The 26,609-nt window shown below is 41.4% G+C and overlaps 1 protein-coding gene across 1 annotated transcript; it reads right to left on the reverse strand.

Moving 5' to 3' along the window:
* Nucleotides 1-167: 167 nt before the first annotated feature.
* On the reverse strand, nt 168-24,211 carry KCTD3 (potassium channel tetramerization domain containing 3). Its single transcript, XM_026048389.1, has 18 exons — nt 24,125-24,211; nt 20,620-20,673; nt 19,174-19,219; nt 17,649-17,722; nt 17,125-17,183; nt 16,868-16,948; nt 16,022-16,162; nt 14,765-14,855; nt 12,398-12,588; nt 8,937-9,052; nt 5,592-5,679; nt 5,331-5,447; nt 4,074-4,244; nt 3,265-3,420; nt 2,236-2,332; nt 1,969-2,153; nt 1,752-1,890; nt 168-1,401 (listed from the first exon to the last, which is right to left on the reverse strand). The coding sequence occupies exons 1-18, from the start codon at nt 24,202-24,204 to the stop codon at nt 816-818; spliced, it is 2,472 nt and encodes an 823-aa protein (XP_025904174.1). The 5' UTR covers nt 24,205-24,211; the 3' UTR covers nt 168-815.
* Nucleotides 24,212-26,609: the final 2,398 nt, after the last annotated feature.

Consider the following 26,609-nt stretch of genomic DNA (forward strand, 5'->3'; position numbering starts at 1 on the left):
CATCAAGCAGTGCAACTAAGGTAGGAAACATCTTGTACAACATCACAGCCCTTGTAGTTGAGAATTATTATACCCCAGTTGCTGACCTACCCCCCTATTCATCTGTCCTTTTTTTCCCCCAGAGAAGGTGACAAGGAAACCCTCACGAGACTGACAGTTCTGTGTATTGCATCAAGTTTATCTTTATGCATGTTCTCAGTGACAATCAGCATGACCCATCATCTGGCACCAGACATTTTCAGAAAGCACAAACAACACTTCTCTGGCAATTTATTAGCAATAAGAGGCAATATAATATGCTATTTTAAATAGCTTTCTCCATAATCCAAACAAAACATCTCCACTCTCCATCAGCAGCATCCAGAGCAAGGGTGCCATATGTATCCCATTCGTAAAACGAGCCTTGGGAGGCTGCCCTGTGAAACAGACCAAGACAGCAGCAGCTCTGCAGAGCAATGCAGGGCTGTCTGAAAGGCCTCTCCCCCTGAGCCACCCTGTATCCTCTCTTACTCACCCGTCCCTCAAAACAACAAATACAACATCGAGCACAAGCCTGACCGTGTTTACGCAAGAACGCACAACAATATTTTGCACCGAGTACCGTACTACATGGGGGAGCGTTACATGAAGCCGTGCAGAACGGGAGGGCTCGCCCCATGTTGGCGGCAGCCCCACGTCTTCTCTTAACCTGCCTCTTCACAAGCCTCGTTCTGCACTTGAGAACAAAACCCCCTTCACCAAGGACCCCCTCACCACACACTGCTATGTCTGCTCCTGGCCAGAGGGTATCTGCACCTTTGCAACCAGTCACATTTTCACAAGCCAGAGTCTTGGCAGGATGAGTCATTCCTGCGGTGGCGCGGCGAAGCGGCTGTCTTGGTAGGTGAGGGAGAAGCTGCGCCAGGTAATTCAGGGCCGCCTTCTGCAAGGATTGGTGGGGCCGAGGCCAGAAGAGGCACCTTCTTCCTTCCCAGGAACCCAGCTCCCTCAAACCCCATTTTCTTTTTGCTCTCTGCTTTGGTTTCACTCTCCTCTTCTGGCCCGCGTTTTTTGAGCTCCAGAGACCCCTCTGGCAGCCGGTGAACGTCTGAACTGCAGCACCCACCTGCATCTGCCAGGCCCGGGCCTCGCACCTCGAGCGCTGCACTCAGCCCTGCCTTCCTGTCGGCCGCTCCGCCCTCGGCTGCCGCCTTCCTGGCCTCCGGCTGGCTCGAGTTGCCATTTGCAGCCACTGCCTTTTCCACTGGGCTCTTGCTGGACAAGCTAAAGGCCTGGAAGTCCCGGTAGCTGTGGAAGCTCTCTGTGCGCCTGGCTCTTGCCAGCAAGGGGCTTTCTCTGTACGGTCGCACAGAGCCATACGTGGCTGTTTCATGGATTGTTTCATGATGCTGTAGTTGGAGGCTTGAGAAGAAACAAAGAAAGAGAGCAGACGGTCAGTGGAGAAAAACAGCAGGTTCTTTTCCATGCCCTGCTCCATCCCACTCTTGCCAATCCCCATAAAGCAACCATATACTCAACCTCCACCACAAAAGCTTCCAACTCGCTTACATCACAACCTCTGAAAATACTTTAACATGCATATGTATAAACCAACAGATATCTAGCATTATATGCAGGTGTAGTTCAAGAGGCTTCTTAGGTCATGGAATTAGGGGTTTAGCTGCACTATTCAGGTCACCAAACTGGTCTTCACGTGCCTGCAGTTTAAACTCCTTGGTTTTTGCAGCCAATGCCTTCCCGCTGTGACCTACCTGGAGTTGGATTCCCGCAGCCGGTTGGGCTGAACCACCGAGGTGGCAGGGCTGATGTTGGGTGTAGCACAGCGAGACGTGCTCAAGTCACACTGGTCAAGCAACTTCAGCAGCTCTTCCTCTGTTGGACCTCCGATATCTGAAAGACACAGCTCTTAGTCCAGTTACTGTCTTTGGGCTTGCGTGAGAGCAGAAAAAGACCCGCACCACATCTTACCCTTGTCTTCACTCTTATTAACCATGTCCATAGCTGTAGTCAGGTCCCACATCTGGATGCTGCCATTTGCATGGCCAGTGAAGAGGTAGCGGCGTGGCCTGGAGCCCATTCTGCTGGATCCTTCACATTCCCTCACAGTAAATGATGATATGGTAGTGCAGTCAACTGCCTGGATCTCACAGATTCTACAGGAAGAGAACCCCCAAGTCAAACACTGCACTCCTCAGCAGAGACTGTCCAGTAAATTCAGTAATACCATGCAGGTACCTTTTCCCCGTTGAAGACAGCCTTACAAACAGCTTATTGGTGATGGGAACAACTTTTTGAATAAACACCTGTTGATCATCGCGCTCACCAAAAGGTCCTAGAGAGAATAAAAAGATCACTTGGCTTGTTTGTTTCCGTTCCCTTGCTCTCTTCCCCTCCCACATATGCTCCTGAGGACCCGAATTCTTATTAATGCAACTACTGCACTTTTAAAGCATCACCTTCAAGGAATCAAAGAAGAAAAATAGTTAGAAAAAGCCACCCAATAGTTAGAACTCACTGCAGGCTTTTGGCTGGATTTATTTTAAAGGAACTCATCCTTGAGTTTCACTTGAATTACTGTGTAACAGAGTCCTACAGTAGGCTCTTATAGCAAGAATAAGTGCTTTCTTACTTTGCAGCTTCTAGAAGTCGTCTAACAGCTAAATCATTTCTTGTCCTGTCCTTGACCCCACCCTGTGCTCACTGAGCATCCCAGCGATCTAAGTTCAGTTGCAAGACTCAAAGACAGATGGAAACTACTTCTGGGTACCTAGGCACCTATATTTATCAAATGCATATCTTCCTTGACTGTCTTGCTATAGCAACATTCCTTTATCCTTTGCTTCTGCAGTTTGAGGGTCTCAGCAAACTTTGTCAAAACTTCAAATTCATTTAAGAATTTTTCAGCTGTGCATTATTTAAGCCTAGATGAACAGTTAATTGGAAAATTGCAGTAAACTCAAATCTTGCCATGGTCATCTGCTTCAATGCAGTCTCCTTTGCTATCATTCTCTCCTTAAAACGAAAAGGCAGTTTGCTCAGAGAAAACGTACAGCTTTTGTGACAGAAAGTTCTTCTCTCTTATCACCTTCAAAGATTCACTGTATTCACTTTATAAAGCCCAAGCTATAAATATTTGCTTGGTGAGTATATGAGTATGTACTTCCAGCATTATATAGGAAGAGCTCCAGTTGATTTGCCTAATATGGGATTTCAAAGCCACTGTTGAGTCTTTATGAAACCAGTAAAGCTGAGCACATGTCCTACCAATGTCATTTCCAGAACTGTAGCTGCCGTGACTCTCTGCTTCCTCCAGGGACAAGATTTTGAATGATGCAAGAGGTGTTGAGCCTGGCTGAGTGGAGATCATGCCCCGGAACCGAGTTACAGTCCATGTCCGCACATGGTTGTTATCAGCACACACTGGAAAGGAGGGGAAAGGTGTGTAAATACCATTTACAAGGGATGATAACACTTTCAAGATAAACTTCTCTACAATTTCTGTAGAAGAACTTTTCAAGAATGAGTGACCAAGCAGGATCTAGTCAATGTCATGTCATGTCATCTAGCAACTCTAGGCAATTACCTAGCAGCCTATGAATTGTTGTTGATGTCTTTTTTACTACTAGTCATTTTTGACTCTTCCCTCAGAAAGTCAAGAAACAAACCAGGGCATGTGGGATGGAGACGTTCCGCAGTCATTAAGGTCTGAGAAAGTCAGCACGTATAGTTTACTGCAAACAAGAAAAGTCCCAAAGGCCTCGATCACAGTAATGAGATTTGATAGAGATGCATTTGTTTTAAAAAAATTTTTCCTCCGCTACTGGCAACACTGGAAAGAGACACAAAATTTAGTTCTTCTAGCATCTGTTTATATAAAGCCAATGTCTTAAACGCTAAAGGCTTTAAGAAGTCTTCACTCTAAGAACGAGGAGCTAAAGAAATCTCACCAACAACCCCGGCTAACCCAGTTCTATCGTACACGGGAACAAAGCAAGTTACAAGGCGAAATATGTGGTGCTTTAAGAGGCAGAAGGAGGGAAGAATGACCAACACAAACAGAAAATACCCATTACCTGACACCAGATGTTTCTCTGACAGCATGATCTTCGTAACAGGACTGCGATGAACTGTGAAAGTCTGAAAGAGCTGAGGTCCAGACCCCACTGTTTCAGGGTGCTGTACGATCACCCTCACTGCTCCAGAGCTGGTGCCGTAGGCAATCTCAATCCAATTGCCACTTACACCTACAGTGGGCGAGAACACAGTTGTTCTTCTCAGGTGTGAGTTTGTCTCACTGAAGGCAGGGAATGAGGCAATAGAGAAGAGTACTTTCAAGCTTCTACAATAAGAGAGGTACTTATTTTAAACATTATTCACTTTTTTCCCCCCTTCATGAACAGACAACAAGTTGTACCACTGGAAAAAAAAGTTTTTCTATTACATACTATGCTTTTCAACTCTATCGTCTTCCCCTCCATCCTCTCCTCCCTCCTGCAGGTTAAAGGAAGGAACCAAGAAAGTCATTTAAAGATGTTGTTCTAAATTCCAAGAGAGTATTTTGGCGGTCTCTGCAGTGACATGGTCAATATGTGCCACATACTGTTTACTTCTGCTTTACTGGGAGGCAAATGCAAAGGCAGGGCAAGAACAGGCATTACTACAGTTAGAAAGGTCACCTTATTATCAATAAAGATATGGGGAAATAAACAGTTCCTCCAAGCTGCGTTTAGGGGCGGCATTTTTTTCCCCCCAGTTTAAAAGATAGCAGTGCCATGCTTACAAAAAGTGCATCGACACAACAGCTGACCATTGTTCAGTCGCTGTTGCTGCATATCTAAAGTTTTTACTGTACTGATTATGAGAAAGTTATATGTCAGAGAAAGGCTCTCTCTCATTCTCCCAAAAACCTGGCACAGCATTTCAGTGAATACAAGTCATAATCTAAGTGTATATCTTGTGTAAAAGTGCTATAAACAGCAAATGTACATTATGTACAAGTAATGATGTACAGTATACTATGTTACTACATTACATATTAATGCCTAATGCATGGGATACAAGCATATATCTACATAATTTTAAAGCATATGCACCTCTTTATACATATGTACAAATGCACAGATGCAAAGGAGATTCAGCTACTACCCATGTTGATCATTCATTTAAGGACAATTAAATACAGAAAACTGCAGTGCTTATGTGCAGTGCTGTTGTGGCTGCTTTGACCCTGCTATGCTTCAAAAGAAAGAGGCCATTCAGAAAAAGAAGAAAAAGAATCTGTACAGATCCCCACTGAGCTTCCAGAAACATCAATAAAATACAATACTGACTTGTTTTCGGTGTGAGGTAGACACTGAGTGCTGTAATAGCATCATTGGAGGGATCGTGGTACAATTCTGTCACTAGAAGATCATTGTCTTTCATTCGTAACGGGAACTTCTGCATGTCTGTGGGGAACAGACTATTGTTTATTTCTCTGAAGAGACAACGATGCTCTGATGCGACTCAGAACAAGCTAAGAGTCTGTTCAGGAACAAAGCTTCCCAGAACCAATTCCCTTCTCCCCTTGATGCCTTGCCCCCATCTCTTACCTATATAATAGATAGAGCCATTGTTACAGCCCAGCAGCAGAAAAGAGCCGGCAGTATCGTAGCTTGTGATAGGGACAACATCCTGAACCTAATGCAAACAGAAGAGAGAGAAAAAAACAGTAGTCAAAGAATTTTGCACATTTTTTAGTGTTTTTCCAGACATTTTTTGGTACATTCTGTTGAAGACCAGGTGCATTTGGTGCTGGGCTGAAGCTATTGTGGAGTCACAGCTGCACAGGCAATGGCACTCAAAGTGCTGCTGGTAGACACCGATCTGTGTTCCTCTAACAAACCAACTCTTCAGTCAAGGAGTTCAGAATTGTGCATTCAAGCCAGCACAACTGACAACTGCTCTAGAGGAGCAGTCTCCATGAGGAGGTTTCAAGGAAAATTCAAGAGAGGAAGGCTCTTTCACTCCCAAAATGAATGTACTTGGCACTTTCTGCCCTATACCTACTATGGCATCTCATTAGAGGTTGCTGTGCAGGGAAACTAGATATTGCCTCCCTAACCTGTCCTTAACCTGCAGTTGTTCTTTCTGGCCCCCTCCTAGTCCCCAAGGTGACCTAAACCTCTAGTAGATTCAAAATGAAGAAAAAAAAAAAAATCTCCATTAGGATTTCCTCTTTCCACAACTGCCTGTTCACATTAAATTGGCAGGCAACCTTGTTATAGTTCTTTGGTCTGTGATTTGAGGTCAGACCTCTCTTTGCTCTCCAGGTTCCAAAGAAGTGGATATTTCCATATTTCCGCCGGGGGCAGGAGAGGACAGAGAAAGATCTCAAAACAAGAACTCATTTATTGCACCTATGAGCCCCAACCCCAAGGAACTTTCTTGCTTCATCCCAGAGGAAGAAGCCATCAAAAGGCATTTTATCCACAATACTCAAAACAGGCACAAACTCGCACTTTTTTTTTTTCCTGTACTCCATATATTTCAATCTCTCTGTTTAATATATAAATTTCTTCTAGTTCTTCCCATAATCAATCAAATCAACTCTATATCTAATTAAATTAGACATCGAGCAACCTGACTCAACTATGAAAACATTCTTTCCAGACTACTTTAAAGAAGAAGGACAAGAGCAAAAGGACAAGAAACTAAAATCTCAGCACCTACATACGTCTGGCTGAGGATGCAGTGTACCTGTGGCACAAAAGCTGTACAAGGAAGTTCTCCCATCGGCAAAATGTTTATAAAACTAACTGAGGCAGCAACAACCCATCCACATATACAAAGATGCACCACTTTTTACAGATCCCCCTGCAGATAGCATGATAACTGCAAGCAGAGGATTAAGCAAGAGGATCCAAATGACTTTCAGCAAGAACACCAGCCTGTGTCCTGCAGGAGGCTCTACAATGCTCCAAGTGCAGAGATTGAGCAGCCACGTGGGAGACACTGGACAGAACAAGCACATTTCTTCTGCAGCAGAGTTAAGGACACCAGAGGGGAACTGGAAATTGCTGTTGCTGAGACGTGGGCTATTTTTTTCCTCTGCTAAGAAGCAGAGCAGCATTTAACATCAATGAATAGCAGGACACAGCCAGTGAGAATCCTCATTTGTCAAATATTTTTTTCTGCCCTGTTCTATTGCATCTATATTCTGTTCCTCCATGTTCTACATCACTAAGTATTCTGCCTCTTTTAAGCACTCCTGTACTAGATAGTTCATTGAGGATGTATCTAGCACCCACAAACTTGTCTCCTTGTTGCATGCCCCCAAAACATAGCCAGAGGAGTTAAGCAGTAGGGAAAACTACCTCAGCCAGTCTGCCCAAATCTACAAGACTCAGGAAAGAGATGCCAAAACCGATTAGAGACAGAGGTCAGAGCCATATCCTCAGGATGAATTATATGAAGTGCAAAATTCATAGCTTAAGGAAGGACAACTAACTGGCACAAAATAAACCTTCTTAAAGTAGAGGTTAGAAAAAGCAATTCCAAAGAAAAAGACAGAAAGGCATCAGGAAAGAAAACTCGAAATAAAACCAAGATCTTGGTCTGAATGGGGCACAGGCACTGGCATACCCTGCTCTCCAAAACCTCTCACACTGCAACAGGTTTGTATACATGCAGAGCCCAAAGCAATAAGCAACTCACTGAAGGACCTATTCAAGTACCATGCATTCTCATGAGTCATTTGAGGATCAAAGGTACAAATCAGTCACTTAAGTATTTACAGGATTCTACAGGAAGAATTTGTTCTCAAGAAAGCTGAGGAAAATCCCCATTCTCCTATAAGTCCTCTTTACTAATACAAGCAAAAGGGTCTGCTGCAAAGAAAGCACCCTGAAAGTTTTCTTTCAAAATGAACACTTTTCCTTCCTCTGAAAAACTTGTTTTGTGACATCTTGTGGTAGACAACCACTTTAATTATTTTCTCTGCTTTAGTAAGAAATACTTTCACCACCACAGGAACGATCAACTGAACTGTGGAATAAGTATGGTAAATGGAAAGCTCTCTGTGCCTCCACCTGTATAAAGAATGCAGGTGAATGTGACAGTGGTTTTTATTCTAACTTGCTCCTTTAGCAAATAGCATCAAATTCCAACTTGTCACATCGCATTATATTTTCATTAACAGAATACATTGCAAGGTTTCAATAGGTCTTGAAAAAAGTGCTTTAATTCAAGATCAATGTACTATGCCTGGGTCAGTGTCAGAAGCAGCACTACCCCATGCTTATTACCCGTCTTATTTGTTAACAGTGCTGTCACTTAAGGGCTGAATCAAAACTTAGTCAGGAAACACTGCTGAAGACACAAAAGGGAACCCCAAGTGGGTTCTGCCTCTTGGGATCTGCAAGGCAATTTTTGGATTTTTCTGCATCCAGCCTTTATGCGACAGAGACATACATACATAAAGATGTACATCTGGCTGTGTTACAAGCTTTGTTAGGCACATGAATGCTCAACTCTTTCTCAGATTCATACAGACTCCAAGGATCTATTTAAAACGCATTTTCATTTTGATAGAAGGAATAAAAATCAGAGCAGCCAAATGCATGCAGATGCAGCACATCCATCTTTCAAGCACCATGCATATTTCTGCTGAAGGAGAGTTCCCCATTTACAGCACCACTTGCAAATTTAGTACTGCACATGGAAGTTTAGAGATACTCATAGATGACATTTATTACTCCCAAGTGCATGTCCTTTTATTTAAAAGCATGGCTGCTAGTACCACCCAACAATTCAGTAACACTCTACCCACAAGTGGCAGGCACCAAAACCCAGGTGAGGGCTGAGGACTTCAAACATTCTTTCATTCTCTTTTCAAAAGCACAATACGTCAGCTCATTAGAATTGATGCAGAAAGAAATGGTCCGAGTTGAACACACCTGCCAGTGCTGAGTCACAGCATTCCACACTCCCACCTTCCCTGTATGGCTAGTTGCCACCAACTGGTTGCCAATGAAGAAGAGGGCATCTACAGGGACTCCGAGACTGAACACTCCTACAAAAAATGAAGAGTCTGTGAAGCTCTTCTAAAATAAAGAGAAAAAGAAACAGTAACAATGGAATCTCCACTATTTGTCACATTTATTATTGCAGCAGGTAAGGAACAGTGCACTAGGTGACAGACCCTGCAAGAAAACTGTGTTCCATTAAATTAAACCACCATGTGATGTCATCTCTGCTGGTGCAATCCATCCACTGGGGAAGAGAAGGGAGAGACAAGGGAAAGAAGAGCTTATGCAAACTATGCCGCCTTTATTTTTTCTATAGCCACTTGTAATCCAAAGTCTCAAATAGCTTTATACATCTTAAATCCCCTATTACAGCAAATAGGTTACTTTGCTTTTATTTATCTATGACTACGAAGCGTCATTTAAGCAGCAGTAATTCCATGGCTTTGCTAGACAGACAGGTTTGTGCCACACTGATTTTCAAATACCTTTTCAAAATTTCAAATTTGCAAATACCTTTTAAAGTACTATAAGTTCCTATTCATTTTTTTAAAGCACAATCAAATACATATAGTCTTAAAACATATTTTAGAAATGAAATAAGGCTACAACGTATCATCTCTATTCTGGGGAAAGGTAATCACTACTTTACAATTTTTTTTTTTCATTCTAATCTTACCCAAATAAATTCTTTACATTTGTAACTACTTCACCATGAGGGTTAGCAGTGCCTTGGGCCATATACTACCTTCCCAAGGAACCTGACCTCTCTGGAGCTTCCCAGATCCCTTACAGGCCCAGTATTATTTTTACTGAGCTGCAAACTCCAATGGTGTCCTTTGTTTTGTACCACATCACTTAAAAGTTGCACCAAACCAAGGAAGTCTGAGTTCATTTCCATGTCTAACAGCTAAACAGCCTTTTAAATAGTCTCTTTAAGTAACCCAGCCTGTAACTCCCAACTAAGCTTCCAGAGCTGCTAAGTACATGCCCATCCTCTTTAGCTGTAAAAGTCACTACACTTTACATTATCAAGTTTTACTCACAATTTGTTATCAACACTATTCGCTTTACATATTTATATCACTCCTCACTGACTGCAGCAGCCCCAGTCTATAAATAAGAGCATCCAACAGCTTGAAAACTTCCCAACATTATTTTGGACAAATTCAAATAAACAAAATGTCATTCCCATGCAAGAGCCAGCCCTCTTTTACGCAGCAAGAATTAACCTCAGGAAGCTCGGTGTGTAACTTACGTTTTAATTAAGATGCTAGGCTGTCTTTCAGGGCAAAAAATAACCATCTGATGCAGATAAGATTCAATAGTACAGGGCACATAAAAAAGGCAATAATAATAATAATAATAATAATAATAATTAAGAAAAGTAACAGAGGAACAACTAGAATTGATTACTCCAGAGAAGGATGAGGTTCCAGGAAATCTAGGAAGACAGCTTGAACGGCCTGCAGAAATCCATAGTGTCACTCCCGCTTAGGCTCAATAACTGAGAGACCCACGCACAGGGCAGGCGATGCTATATGTAATGACAGACACTCCTATCCTAAGGGCCCCTCTCAGTCCAATCCTGCTTACTGCAGCAATCCGGCAGCAGTGCCTTATGCAAGTCACCCTGAAGGGAAACGAGCCGCCCGGAGACTCCGTGGCGAAGACGGCAGCGCCCACAGTCCCCTGAGCGGCTGCTGCCCGGCCCCGGGGCTGCTTGCAACAAGGAGTTTCTTTCACAAGGTGGTAGCAACGTGCCCGTTCTCCCACCCAAAGCAGGACTGTGAGCATGTGCCACAACCAGAAAACAGGCAGCTGTATTTAAGCTACTGCTATTAAAACATCTATATTTTAACCAGTTAAACCAAGTGGCATGGCCTGTTTAACCCAGCACAACAACACGTGCATGTCCTCATACTTCATTTCCAAAAATCTGGAATTTTGTTGTATGTAGCTCACTGCAAACCGTGGGACAACCCAAGCAGCAAAATTCAGCCAGAAAACATTGCTCCTACAAGAGGAGCAGAAGAGCATGGTGATTAAAGCAGCACCTACTAAGGAGCACAGCTGTCACGCAAACTCTTCCCTGCCTATTAGTGTAAGATTTGGTCGAGGGCAGCATATGAGAAAAGGCTCCTCGGGGAGAATATTTTCTCCGTACTAACAGCGATTTCACATTCAACTTAGTCACACATTTCATAATTTTTAAATAGCATGAAGCATTCCTTGCTGTTTTGCTGATTATGACTACATACAAAAACCCCATGAATCATAAATAAAAGGACGCTACTTGGCTGCATGATCTCTTGCAAAACAACTGCCTTTCCCCTTCTCCATAACCAACGTAGCGCTTCCATTCATTCCAATACAAAGAGAAGCAAAAGTCAGTAATAAAACTAGAAACTGCATGAGACTTTTTAAAATACACTTTTCAAGGCAAATGTATTAAAATAAATAAAAAAAAAGTTTTGATAAATGACCACATTAATTCTTACTACTTCAAGTATGCAGGTATATCTAAATACCAATCAAGTCAGCAGAGAAGTGTCTGCATAGGAAAGCTGCCATCACGCTTTGTACTAAGCTTATTTACCATGTGATTGCAGGAGCTGCTGCCAGGAAAAACAGACTGTTACTACATAACAGCAGTGCTCAAACGTTAGGGTTCAGGCTAGGGAAATCAGCCCCCTCACTGCCTCCCAAACTTGCCCTGTATTTGAACAGCACTGAGTCAGATAAAACCATCTGATCAGTACTGAGGAACATCCACTTCTGAAAAAAATCTCTTCTTGCTGTTTTAAAGCCTCTCGTATTTGCTGCCCTTCAACATCAAGTACAAGCTGTAATTCAGGCAGTTTGCTTTTTCCCCTACATAGACAACCAAGTTAGAAGAAGAGAAAGTTATCCTCTTCTGAATTGCATTTATGAATTATATTTGACAGAAAACTGAAATCTCTTCACCATCTGCACGTAAAATATGGCTTTAATAAGACAAAGGCAAGGAAAAGAGAACTACTCAATGTCTGCAGCTTAACATGTCAGAAGTTTAGTTCCCTTGTGCCTAAGTTTGGATGTAAATCCAGGGAAAAGTTTAAATCTAATTTGCTTCTTCATATAAGTACTCAAACTGAACCAAACAGGAAGTTAGCTAGTCTCTGTCCAGCAAAGGGACCAATTTCTTATGCGTCTCTTTGATTTTGAGAAAGAAAGGATTCCTCTAATACGAGACAAGAAAAGGTAATATGCTCTCACATGTGGCTGTATTGCATCTTGTTGTGTCACTTTGTGAATGTGCTTACTGAACATTACCAGCTGGTCAAAACAAGTTCACGGATTTCTTCATTGTAGATAAAATAACCCAAATAAAACCAAGCAATTATACTTACCAATCTCACTGCCACTACCACCATCTTGAATGCTCCACAAGATTATGCTGCTCTCAGAGGCCACTGCCACCATTTTATCCTTGTCTCCATGAGGCCCTCCAACCACCTTCGCATTGAGAGCCACCCGCTCAATGGTCCAGTCCAGATAGGGGCTCGTGAACACCTGCTGCCACCCGGACGACTCTTTGATCCTGAAAGGTAAGAAGGAGAGGCAACAGGGAGCAGACATTAGAGATGCAGAAACACGCTGCTAAGTCCCAGCCTGACCCAAGGGGCACGTTCCAGTTGTAGCTACAAAAGCTAAGCTACAAAATAACAGGTTTGAACTTCTAGACATATAAACTTCTAAACATATAAAATAGGGCAAACTCTGGCCTTTTTTTTTTCCACTTCAGCATTGCATCATTGCTGAAAGCACCAGAGACTGCTGTGTCCCTGCCGAGCAGCATGCAGAAGTGACTTAAGAGCAGGACTGCAATAGCCATAAACCTTTGAATGCAACCAAGGTATGCAGATAAACCTATTACATTTTTAAAATTTCAACTATTTTTTCTAGTGGAAAAAATACTATTTTTAAGATCCATTCTACTTTGTCATAGCTTGCTAATAAGAATAACAAATATTTAAATACTATTTATTAGCAACCTAAAAGATCCCATTCGTTTCTCAAGCATTCACTGTCTACTCCTTTAAAAGTGATTCCAGTTAAAATTCAGCTGTTGCTTTCATATTATTTTCATGAGAATCTTAAAATCACATCATTTGACTGCAGCATACAGATCAAAGCAAACTACATTTAAAGTTGTGGCTGGAGGGATGTAGATTTAAGTATCTGCTCTCTTCTCAAACATTGCCAAAAAAAAAGTTTTGGCATTTTTACTTGTCAATATGTAAGAAATGAACACATACTAAGACACAGGACAGAAGAAAAACTGTTTGTCACTAAGTGCTATTTAAGAACAGCAAGGAGGAGGAAAAATACCGCCATGATATTCCTGTAGTTTCCACAAGATCCAGAATAAAAGCTACTCAGTCAAGACAAGGCTGCTACCTTGGGTCACTATGAAGAAAAGTGACATTTCAGTTGGCCTATTGACCTGTGCCTTCTCACGTCAACCTTTCAAGTCTGACCTGCCTTCATCAAGAGCACTGCTAATGACTCAAGTTCAACAGCGGTAAGTCTCACTACGTAGAGACCATCAAGCAGGGAAGAGATGGACCTTTGCATTTCAGGGAGCTGGCAGCCAAAGCAAACAGAGAGAAAATCTTGAGGAGAGACAAGTAGCACAAAGGCAATAGCAAGTCCCTATTCCTCCCAGGTCAGACTCTATCAAGCGTAACTGAGAACAAGAACATTAAGCAGAGCAAGAGAAACCACGTTTAGCACACATCAGAGGAAAAAAAAATGAACTGCAGAGGTGAATACAAAAGAAAAGTTGCATGTGATTTAAATTTAAGCTAATAAGTTAGTATTCAGTACGATGCAAAAGGCTAAATACAGCTTCAGCTTGACAGCAACCAAAAAGAAGCTTTTCACCTTATCCCTTTCTTTCATCCCTGCTGTTTCTGATCACGCTACAACAGCGAGGCTAGTCTATTTTAGGTAGCAGCTCTTCTTAAAGCATTACCTTTCACTGAAAGAGCGTCACCGTGAAAAATCGGAACTACCAAATGTGAACTAAAGAAAACAGTTTCTGAAATATGATGGCTGCACTTTTCTTCACATGAACTTAAAAACTACCCAATTTGTCAACAATTTATTTAAAGAAACTCTCCACTTAGCAACCATCAAAAGGCAATAAATGCTAAAACAGCTCTGCTAAGCCAAACACCCCCAAGTTTAGAAGGAGGTTTGTCATGCATGTAGCAGAAACCACAGAGCCATTTGAAATCTTCATATTCATAAATTCCAGACTTCACAGACTGTTTCAAATCCATAGAGCAGGAAGAACTTTTTTAAAGGAATCCTTCAGAAATAACCCTAAATTTGCTTTAAAATAGCATTTGCCAGTTAAAACAAGTAACAACTCTTCTTTCCCCTACAGAAGCCTAAATCCAGAGTTGAAACCTAAACTGTTCCGCAAATATTTGGGGTGGTAAAGGAGAACTAGCAACAGTTCAAGGAAGTCCACCATTTCCAGAATCTATTTTACAGCAGCAAGAATTGCCATCAAGGTAGTAAAATTTAAGTTTCTATCAAACAGTTTGCCTACATGTGCAAGGACAATTCACATTTATAGCATATTAAATGTGTGTGTTCCACAGTCAAGTCAGAGTAAACAAATTTGCTATGATCAAGCAAGTCCTCAAGAAGTCTATCCTAGTTTTGTTAGATTTCTGCAGCAAGCCAAGCCACCATGTTCATACCTGTAGCAAACAGCAAAATGGGCATATGCAGCTACTATCCAATTGTGGTGGCCAGCTACAATCAGAACTTTCCGTGGGTCCACAGGGAATCCTGAAAATAGCAGGAAAATTAAAGTCAGTCAAGTGATAGGCGATAGAAAGAAGATGAAGACAGACACCCAGGACATGACACAGCTCTTACACTGAGATATTCACCAAAACCTTTGAATCTGCTGAAAAATTCCTGAAAACCTTTTCTTTGTCTAATTGGCAATACTACTCATAATCCCTACAACTATTATGGATCCTGACATAGAAAAAGGACATTTAACTTAGTCACTAAAATTCAAAGTGTTCCTAAACAGGAAGAGGTAAGCACATGCTGGTATTGTCTAATTAATATTTACAGTACTTCAGAACACCTCTCATTTCTCCGCTTAACATCTAGTAGGAGGATGCCCATTGCTCATCTATAGCTGAATCAGCTTTGGCAGAACTGCTGGATGGTGTTGGAAGTCAGTGTTCACGGTTCCCAAGTCAGCTCTCAGCTGAAATATACTGAGAAGAACTGAGTGTTTAAGAGTGCACCTCCCATCTTGCTTTCTCCAGAATTGCCCTCTTCCAAATCTGTAGCAACTTGGAAGAAGAGGCAGCAATTCATATCTAAGACTTATTTTTGCATTACTTGCATCTTTTAACATACTAAAGATTTCCCGAAAACAACTACAACTTACAAGAGTACAGACATAAATATAACACTTCCTACAGCATAGTTTTGCTTGCAAAGTAAAAAGATAGAAAGTGACCAAATTTAGGCCTAGCATCTTGTTTATAGTTTTTAATGTATTTTATGTGGAGAGTAACTGAGGACTAGCTTTGCCCTGAAGATTCTTGACTTCTGCAGGGCAAGGCATATACCATTAGCAAGGACAAGGACAATAGCGGGAAGGATGAACTAAGTAGTAATGAACTAAGAACCAAAGGATACTGGTAGGGTTGTTTTATCCTCTTAGCTTCCAGTACGGCGTCATACATTTGCCTAACGGCTATACTCAAGCTACAAGGAGAACTTTCATCTGCCTTTCCTTCAACCTAATGTCCTGATTGTGCAGCAGCAAGTCGTAAATACTGCATATGGAAGAGCATTTAATTTAAGTTCAACAATTAAACATCAATCAAACACAGAGCTGACTGCAACCAAAAATCGCCACTCAATGTTTTTTTCCAGCAGCAATGAGTTTTGCAATTTGTTTGGATTTTAAACCCAACATTCCTCACCTAATCTGACTGGACCTTCCCCAGGACCAGTAAGGGTAGGTTGGACACCACCTCCACGAATCTCATTCTCAGAGCAGTTTTGACCAGTCCTAACATCTGCTGGTTGCCCAGCAGTATTACTTATTTTGCGATTTGGGATGCCTATAAAAGAAAAAAGAAAACCTGTTTTGTCCCACTCCATGACCATTAATAATACTGCAGATGCTTGTTCATTTTCAAATTTGGGATTAACATTATTTGTGCATTTTAATGCAAAGTCTAATTCAGCTGCTACAGAAACTATATCATCCCTAACCACTGAAACAGAAAATGCTCTGGCTCCCTACTTTGACATACACAACTAGCTGGAAGAACTATCCCAAAGAAACTTGTCAACAACTGACAGTCTTCAGCTTAAGATAGAAGCTGTGTTCATCTCTAAACAGGAGTAACATACACGTATTGTTAGGGAACACTCATTTGTCATCTACTGACATGACATAGGGCATCTCAAGTAATTGTGTCTTTAGAAAAGAAAAAAAGCATTTAATGTTGATGACATTCAACTAAAATATACTCAAGAATCTGTAGTCTGATGTAATATCAGCAACAGTTTGCTTGGTATGAACATACTACTTCCATCTAGTACTCTAAATACCCCATTTCATAGAGCATACAGACGTAAGTCTTGTTCTTGAATCAGAACCATATCCATTCAAACATTTTGCAGGAAAGTTTAAACTTGGAGTAGGAAAGCCTTCTCTGGACAGTTTTACAGCTGGAATACTCTGACCAATCAACCCCACACAATAAAGAAGTAATTGATTAGAAGCAGTATCAGAATACAAGTACACAATGCAAAAATACCTGGAGGAGGCAGGTAGCCATGAAAGAGGACACTGCCACAAGATGAGCGTTCCAGTTCTTCGCATAAAAGCAACCTTCTTACTAAGGCAGAAAAGCAAATATGACTGTAGCTTTACTTTCCCAGGAGATGTGGTGTTATTTCAAATAACCTAATGTACCAGTAAGTTTTAAAGTCTTCAGGATCACAGCTGCCCAGAACTTCTGAGTCATCTCTGTTGCATCAAATAGATGACCTCATATAAAAATAAATTACCTACCCAAAGGGGTGATTCCATAGAATTCCGCTTCATGCCTGAGAACATTAATACTCACACCCCTAGAGAAGAAAAAAAGAAAAGGATATAGATAATACCTTGCATATGAATGCTTATATATAACATAGACTACATGAATTTTAAGTTAGAAGTTTAGAATCACTGCCAGACATCCTGAATTGGTTGATGCTCATGAGATTCAAGGTGTTTACGCTTACGAGATTTAAAGTGATTTTAATATTTGTTGAATTTTATTAAAATAAGGATACAAAAAATCAATTAAAAACGTATTTTTCAAAAAATTTTAGATTACAAGAATCCACTAACAATTAGAATTTAGTGCTAGTGTTTCTGCCTCTACCATGCCACAACCATCTTTTAGAAATGGACTTAGATCTACCAGGCAAGTCAGTTCTGTATTAGGCATCCAAGTAACTGAGTAGAACAGAACAATTTCCATTTGAAAAAAAGTTTGCTAAGGCATCTGGCCAAATTAATCTTCATTTTAAGTAATCAGAGCCTCTTACCGTAAGTCTAGCTCTTTTGTGCGAAGGAAATTTAAAATGGGTGCAAATGCTGCTGGATCTCTATCAATAAATATCTGTAAAGAAGAAGATATACTGTATTTTTATCATTTTTAAAGAGTAACTAACGACTAAAATACAGTTCTGTAATAAGCCTGGGAATGATGATGAGAAGCTGGGGCAGTCATCAGACAAAAAAAAGTACTGCGATAACCCCTTTGTTCTTACTCCGCTACCATCCAGTATTACAGCATTCTTATGTACAGCTACTGCTGAAAATAGATAACACTTGCTTTTAAAACTGCATTTTTTAAGTACTAAAGACTCCATGAAGGTCAATGGGTACTGCCACTTATCTTTCTGTTATGTGCTCAGAATGTAGTAAGTTTAATAGCAGACCTCAAGAGACATCTAGGCTTAAGTTTTTGATCAAGACAATTACCATTCCAACTACCGATATGCTTTTAAGAAAGTATTTGTGTGCCTTATTATCATCAAAAGGGCAATGTTGTCCTCTTTTAGGACTACTATACCTAGGGTGAAATGGTCATATATGCATGCACACACATATTTGCCAACAAAATCCGAACAGCTACACTTACACATGAAAACTGCTCAACTACATATACAATAACTATCAAATGAAAACTATGTCTCTCTCTGCATTACAAGAATCTGCCTTTTTGCTTTTCAAGATGAGCATTTTGCTGCCTCTGAACAGTGCTGAATAAGCACAAAAATATGCACATTATCTCAGTTTCATTTATCTTAGAGTGAACATGAGAACCATTAAATCCAGAGATGTCACCAACTTTCACAAAAGTGTAGAATCCATACTGCGGCAATATGACATGTACAACTACAAGGAACCCTTATTCTGTCCTAACCAGAATTATCCACTTGAAAAGAAAATGCCACTTTTTGATTTTTTAAGTACATACATTGAGGCATAAACAACTCAACTCTCCCAAACAATAATTTTCCCACACAATACCATGAACACTATGGCAGCCAGGCTCTCAAACTGCAAGAAAGACGACAGCTTATTTCGTACTGCATCTGTGCTCTTTCCAAGAGAAGCAATGGAAAATACATAGTGATGTTTTCAACCAATTTTTAGAGTTCCATATTTTTCTCTTATTGAAACGATTAGCATCAAAACAAGCAAAAAGGGCTGGGTCAAGTCCAACCGATATCTCATCAGGAGACTGAGTCCATACCTCATGGACTCTGAAGCAGGGATGATGCTGTCAGTTTTAAATGAAAGCACTACTGTTTAAATGTAGACTTCTGCAACACTTTCTGCCAGTGGTTACATAATACAACAACTAGCAAAAGCCAAAACAAAATTTTAAAAGCTAGGAATGTATTTTGGCCATTTGTCTACAATGTTTTTAGCTGCTATACAGCTGACTCAGACGATTGATCTCTGCTATTAGGAATGAGCACCCACAATTACTGTTCTTTAGGAGAGCCTAACTGGAAACGAACATTAATTTAATGATTTCTCAGTATATTTATTACTCACAGCACCAGTTTCATCTTTTAGTGTTGAAATTCTTCCACTCAGCAAACTAAAACAATGGAAACCTTAGTTAGATGTCATGTAGAGATGTATTAAATCACACAAATACCAACAGAACACAGCAACACTTTCAATAAGTCAGTTGGCTTAATTTGTGCACTCTTGGCCTCACTTTGGTAAAACAGTGGAGCTAAGCAGAGAAGAAAATTACCCAGGTGACGCAAAATGCTGGTGGTGAGGGAGATCTGTCCTGAACAGGGGGGCTGTGCATGCTCAGTTAAGCATTTAAATTCGGATTCCTGAAGGAAATGGACACAGGGTCGGGCCTGATGGGATGAAAAAAGTCTTCCTGAGTACCCAGGCAAGGCTGCACAGCTTGTTAAAATCTAATAAGCCAGGAAAAGCTGATGAAGTAGAAAGGATACTTTATGCAACCACTTACTGTGCAAGAATGGAACGGACAAGTTCTCACACTGTTTATTTCAAACCTTCCCTCCCACCATATCTAAGTGTTTTTTTCTCCAAATCAGTGCAACACAAAATATCAAAAGCCAGTATTACAAATGAAAAGCAAACACACTAAGGAAAAGGGCAGGAGCTTTATTTCAAGACTCCATCTGATACTATATCACAATAATCTGTTCTTTTCAACAGCATGGCTTAAGGTAAGTACTAAATGACTTTCATAACAAAGTCATGCTTGGACAGCACACTTAGAGCTGGGGAACAGCAGGGACTTCTTCCTTATGATTTTTTCCCCATGCCTCACAGAAGCTGATGTCTTCCTAGCATCTGTCTATTTCAGTAATACAGTTGCAGATGATGCTGCATCTCCATGTCGGCTGCCAGGCTTTACCAGCAAATAAATCTAGAAACTCTAGAGTGCAAAAATTCAATGCAAGGAAGCAAAGCCAGAAGCCAGACTTCAGTTTTTCTGTTATTTGTTTAGGATTAACTGTGATGGTAGGAGTAGAAAATGAAGCTACTAGGCTACAAACAGTAAGTACTATTACCTACAAAGTAGTAATAAGGGCGACATAAATGTTACCAAGAAGAAATATAATAATCCAAAGGCTACTGTACCACAAGCCAAAATCCTCAAAACTTTGAGTCAGCTCAAGATACAGCAGTAATTCAGAAAAAGTCTAAGGCAGTGCTACTTGTATAATACTGTGTTAGCCTCAAAAGTATCAATGCAATAATAGGGCATCAGTAATGTCTCACTTTAGTATGTACTTGGAGCACTCCATCTGAAAAATGACAACTCTTCAGGTGAAGTTACCGTAGCATTACTTAATACAGAATATGCCTTTTGGATAACAGTTATTTCAAATGAATTGGTTCCATTAGCTAAGATTGGAAAAAAGAACTCATTGTTTAAGGAATGTATTAAGAACAGAGAATAATTGTTATTTGTCTCTGCTTAATGTGAAGAGATATTACAAATACCTGGAAAAAAAGGAGTCTGGAATCCACATCAGTGTTTGTCTTGAAGTGCTGAACCTAGAGGATCAAAGTTACAAGTTAAGAAACAGACACAAAATAGAGAAGAAAATATGCCCTACAAACCTGATATCAGGTTTTGGAAAGTTTCAGGTAGTTCAAACACCTATACAATGCCTAACAGATTGCAGCTCCTACGCACAGATTATTTTTAACTGTGAAGCATGAGTATCCATGAATCCCAAGAGTATCATTTGCAATGCAGTCTCCCAGCATTATCTTCTGCGATTCTCCTATTTTGTCAAGATTAACACTTGAAAAATGAGAGATATTGAGATACAAGTTTATCAGTCGTGCACTGCATCTGCCATTAACTACATCCTGTTCTAAGACTCAAAAGTGCTACACAGTACCCTGCAAAAAAAAAAAAAAAACTACAGTAAGACCCGAGTTATTATTTTACAACAATTCCAATTATCTAGAATTTTGTTCTTTGAGTCCTCTCCGGGCCCAAAAGAATGTTTACTTTGAGTGATAAGTAAGAATATTTATATGAATAATATGATAGTGTGAGATGTTACAAATTACAGTATCATTTATAATCCCAGATAGTGTTCTACATAATAAGTAACTATGAACTCATTCTGGTATTGACTTAGCATGAAAGAAGACTGATATATTCACAGTTTTGAAAATGAAGTCATGCTCAGCACCAGCTGTCTGACTGCACATACCCTCTCAGCAATATGGCTTAATATGACTAAGAAACCTTTTGTTTCTCATTAATGAGGAAGTCACAATAAGGAAATGCCAAGGTAAAATTCTACCTTCCACATATGCGGGAATTCATTAAAATATTATTTTTATAATGAAAGCACATAATCATAGTTTATCTCGTTTTCAGTACCTCTATTTCATATTCTGGGGTAAAACAAAAACACATAAATCAAGAGTATTACTTCATACCACCACAAGATACAGAAAAGTTGTATGGAACTACCATGCTGCACAAAAGACTGATTGTGCAGCAGCTCATGCAAGCCCAACAAAGCCAAATCTGTTCTTAACAGAAAATCTACAGTTGCTACACTTGGAGCACAAATGTGCACAGAGTCTTTTCTACCAAAAAAAAAAAAAAATTAAAACAGTTTGTCATTTAAATGGAAATTCTTTTCTAAGCCTAATTCCCAACTTGTGATTTTGCTAGGATGTAGCTTTCACACCAGTAATACAGTTCATTTTCTTTCTCTATGTTAACAGTAAGATGATTTACTTTTAACATGTTAATTTATATAATAGAAAGCAAGAAATAAAAGTTAACTAACATAGCTAACATAAACTTATTAAAGATTAATCCAGACATTGCCTGTAATTACGAGGACTGCCAGCGACTCCTTTAAAGATTCCTCATGAGCTGAAGATTTTTATTAATTCTTTTCAAATATTTTAATCCTTACAGTTATTTTTGCATTTTTACATAAAAAAGCACACGTATCGCTTCCCATGGAGGTTAATATTTTGGCCTGTACAACAGCTGAACCACAAATATTAAATTTATTCTGAAACAACAAATAAGTCTGATATGTCCGTAAATGCATGCTACATCTTAGAACAAATGTTTGATGTGCAAGGCCTTGATGTCCCTAACTTCTCGGTGTACCGAATTTCTAACAGAGAGCCATGTTTGCATTTAAACACACGAGGAACAGTCAACTATTCCAAAGTTTTTGAAGTTTTGCCATTTTTTCTGATGAGCTGGGTTCCACCCTAGCATTTCCTAGTAGCATAAAAAACAAAACATTAAGGACTACAAGATGTTGCAGAAGAACAAGACATATAGGAAGACAGAGGAGAAAGGTTTAACATGCCTTTTCCTTGCAATTCTATTGCTTAAAAAGTCAATGGTTTTACACAGTACTAAATCCCAGACAGAAGACAATCCCTACACGATGATACCATACTTCATACTAATATATACTTTCATCTGCATAAACAATAAGTTTTGTTTCCTAGGCCTCAGCAGGAGTCCATGGATACCAACATTACTCATGCAAACATACGTGCCACACTTTATAGCTAGGGAAATTAGGCAAACTGAGTACAACAGCCTCAAATAACTGGAAGCATGTGGCAGCATACATAGTTACTTCAGAGAAAACACAGATGAGTAGCGAGGGATGCACTAATGCACTAGCTATAAAACAACCATTTGCATTTTCTACTGCCCTAGTAGAGAGTTAACTAGAGGGAGATTAAAGGTCAAGAAAATTCCCTGTCAGGCCTGATAAAGCAATTTCAGTCAACTCCAACTCACAAGAGGTTTGTGCTCCCAGCTAAGGGGGGGTAAGAAAGTTGAGACTAAAAACTCTTTGCAAAGGTTCCTTCTGGAGCAAGCGCACAGAGCAGTGGTGCCACGGCCCTCACCTGCAGCAGCAGGAACCTCACTTCAGAACCACAGAAAGTCCAGTCAGGGTCCCCTGTGCCGGTTCCTCACAAATACAAATGGCATCGTAGACTGATACAAGGACCGTTTTCCCCAATTCTCACTCACATCTCCAAACAAAACAAGAGTTTCACATTTCTAATACAAGTAGGAGGAACTGGGGAAAAAAGAGAAAAATGGAAGTGCGTACAATACTCCATGCTGCTCCATTTGCTGGCGAATCACCCTGCTATCTCAGCTGCTAGCTTGGAATCACTTTACTTTGGAAGCTGAAAAGCCTAGGTCTGATGCACCTGTCCAAGAAAAGGGGCTCTACAAAGGATGTTTAGACTGCAAAGGACCAAAACTAACAAAAACAACAAAAATAGGTGGGGGGAAAAAAATCTGCCCTATAAATTCAGAGACTGAGTGGACTAAAATGCCGTATTCAACATTAAATGAAATCAGGTCTGAGTCAATGTCAGATTTATCCTGAAACATTATTACAGGCCACTTTGTCTATCCAAGCTACAAGCAGCTTCTCTGGCTGACCAGTTTTCCAAAGTCTCATCAGAACAAAGTCGCTCCTGATCAACTTCCACAGATCAGCACCCTCCCTTAAGAAAGGCTGCAGCTCACAGGCTGGTCATAAAACAAAAAGTCCATCTCCTGTGTAACACAAGAACATCACTAAAATACACAAGAGAAGTCTTACTATGGACATGGTTGCATTTTGGGGGAGGAATGTTATTATTCTCCATCTTTCCTAACTATCGCTACACGAAAGATTTCATTCCCATGCACTTTGACAGGAACACAATATTTATCGCAGCGATCATGACTAAAGCCGTGGGGAGAGGGACACAGCCCTTTCTCTCAAGCTGTCAAAAAAATCTCGTCTCTATCCCCCACAACCTCCTAGGCGAAGCTTTTCCCACGCCACGCGGCGGCGGCAGCATCGGGCATGGCCGCCCGCAGCCCCGGCGGGCCGGGCCGGGCCGAGCCTGGTCGGACCAGGCAGGCGGCGTCCGGGAGGAGCAGCCCGGGCCGGCCCGGCGCCCCCGAGGGTTCCCCGGGCGCCTCGCTCACCTGGTGCCGCCCACGTTGAGCTGGATGATCTCCCCGCTCCCGGCGCCAGCGAAGCCGCCGCCGCCCCCGTTCACCGCCATCTTCCCCGCCGCCCACTCCCGCCGCCGCCTGCCGCTGCCGGAACCTCGCGGTCGGGTGAAGCGGCGGCGGCGGGAGGCGGTCAAGGAGGAGGCGGGCAAGGGTCCAGCGAGGCCGCGCGTTGGGGTCCAGCGGCCGCGCGGGCTCCGCGGCGCTCAGGCCCGGCCAGGCCGCGCCGCCCCAACGGCCGCAACGCAGAGCGCCATGGCAACGGCGCGGCGCCCAAAGGAGGGAGCGCCGCGCGGGACAAAACACCGCGAGCCGCTCGCGAAACGGCACCGCCTGCGGGGGGGCGGGGACGCGGCCGCGCCCGCCCGGGGAGGGGAAGAGGGGGGCGCGTCCGGAAGGGGCACGCAGGTGAGCGGGGAGGGGCGGGGCGGTGGCGGCCGTTGAAAGGGGCGGCCGTTGAAAGGGGCGGCGCCTAACGGTAGCGGCGGACGGAAGGGCTGCCCAGGGGATGGCGTCATGGGGCGGAGTTTGCCTTCGTCTCGTTATATATATTATATATTTATTAAAAATATATATATTCTATATATATGTATTATATATATATAAAATGTAATAATATATATATCTGCAGTGGTGGCACAGCAGAATTTAAAGCATGGGCTGTAGTGTAATGTTATTAATCGAATATTCCAGTGTTGCAAGGAGAAAAATAGATACTGCAAACATAAGCCCACAGTGAAACTTGAGGAAGAAATCTATCGCAGAAACTTGAGGAAGAAATAAATGACAGTATGGTTAGCAGAGGAAGTAATAAACTTGTACCTTGTAGCTGTGAGGGTAAACTTTAGGATTAACTCCTGCATTCCATCAAGGGGAAAAATAAGCAAATAGGAGCCAAGTGTTCCCATTTACTTTAAGTAAAATTTGTCTAGAGACTGAGAACCAGTGTGAGGATCCTTCTGCAGTTTGAGCAGTTCAATGTTATTCTGCAATTCTGATAGTGTTGAACCATGCTTGGAAGTGAGACCTTGATGATGCTGTGTGAGTGACTAGTCTAAGACTAAACTGCTTAAAGTTACCTGATTATTTCTCTTTTGTGTATCTTGAAAAAATGCAAGTTTGTATTATGGTGTCATTTTGTGCTGCCCAGCTAACCCAAAGTTGTCGAGGTGCCACACGGTGCAGTACACTGGAGAAATAATGAGGTGCTCCCAAGGCCCTGCTGTGCAGCTTTCTTCTTGGTCCAATTAGCCGATTGTCACAGCCTATTAAACGTGGGCAGGGAGGGGAGCCTACAAAGTCTTCTGTAATGCATCCTGGATAAGTTAGTACAGATATTTCCAGAATGTTGTGTTCTGCTACAGCCTAAGGGAAAATTTTTAAAGTGTGACGTGTCACCAAGCCCTCATGCTGTCTGCCTGCCTTATAGTGTGGCTTGGGATGCTTAGGTTTAGGAAGAGTCTACTTTCATATCTCTGCTGGGTCACCCTCTCCTTCTCCAGAGCAAATATTTATTTAATGAGTAATAGAGACAACTCATGTCATACGGGCACGCTCCTCAGAAATATGAAATGTTGGGGTGTCCCTTCAAGCAGGCAAAGAAGTTGAACCTGCATTTTGTCCTGGGTAGGCCCTCTAGCCACTTTTATAAGTATTGAATAACAGTAGTGAAGGACCTTTCTTTTGTTGTGCTTCCTACTTCAGCCCATCAGTTTTGGAAGCAAAGCCAATTCCCTCGGAGACTTTGAAGTGTGAACCGTGTGTGGAAAGCGTTTTCCTTCAGCCTGAGACCGTGGAGCGCCTCTGTGCCTATGACACACGTCTGTCCCCCATGAGCTGCTTTGAGCTGGTCTTCATTCAGCTCGTGACTCCAGAAAACCACTTCCCTGCATGTCTCCTGTCAATGTTCTATCAGAGACTTGCGCTGGTGGTAGCCAAGTGCTGCACGCTGCAGTACAGCTGGCCAGGTGGCTTAGAGAAATGGCACTGTAAGGAATTTAGTGGGCAGGTAAATCCAAACCGCTTAAGGGGACTTGTGAAGAAATAGAACTTATCTTCCTTAATCAGGTTCTCCTTACAGTTAGATACTAGTCCAAGACTAGTATAATATAGTCCAAGACTATAGTCCAAGACTATTATAATATAGTCCACGACTAATATAAACACAATTGACATTATTCATGTGATTCATGCAATTCAGTTCAGGAAGAAGTAGTGTAAAAAAAAAAAATTATCTCTTCCTCCATGCATTCTCTGACAGCTGCAGTCCTCAAATGCTTCCACTAGGTGCCTCTGTTGCTTTTTAAGGAAAATTCCAAAATACAATTCTCGTTTTTCCTGACCACTTAAGACAAATTTTCAAGACAATGTCTCTACATGGTGCAATCAAAATATATAACTTGAAAACACTCTAATAAAAAAAAAACCTAAGCTCATTCCTTTTTGCATCACTGTTATA

This window comes from Nothoprocta perdicaria, unplaced genomic scaffold, assembly GCF_003342845.1.
Source record: "Nothoprocta perdicaria isolate Ctin4 unplaced genomic scaffold, notPer1 scaffold_54, whole genome shotgun sequence".
Lineage (NCBI taxonomy): Eukaryota > Metazoa > Chordata > Aves > Tinamiformes > Tinamidae > Nothoprocta > Nothoprocta perdicaria.

What these genes read in the sequence shown, in the direction of transcription:
- KCTD3 (XM_026048389.1), bottom strand. Translation starts at nt 24,204, where the DNA reads ATGGCGGTGAACGGGGGCGGCGGCGGCTTCGCTGGCGCCGGGAGCGGG. An exon ending in CTACCTCACACCGAAAACAA is followed by an intron (nt 4,245 to 5,330) that starts GTCAGTATTGTA and finishes CGCCCACTGTAG; the next exon opens with GTGTAAGTGGCAATTGGATT. An exon ending in CTGTCTTCAACGGGGAAAAG is followed by an intron (nt 2,154 to 2,235) that starts GTACCTGCATGG and finishes CTCTTCCTGTAG; the next exon opens with AATCTGTGAGATCCAGGCAG.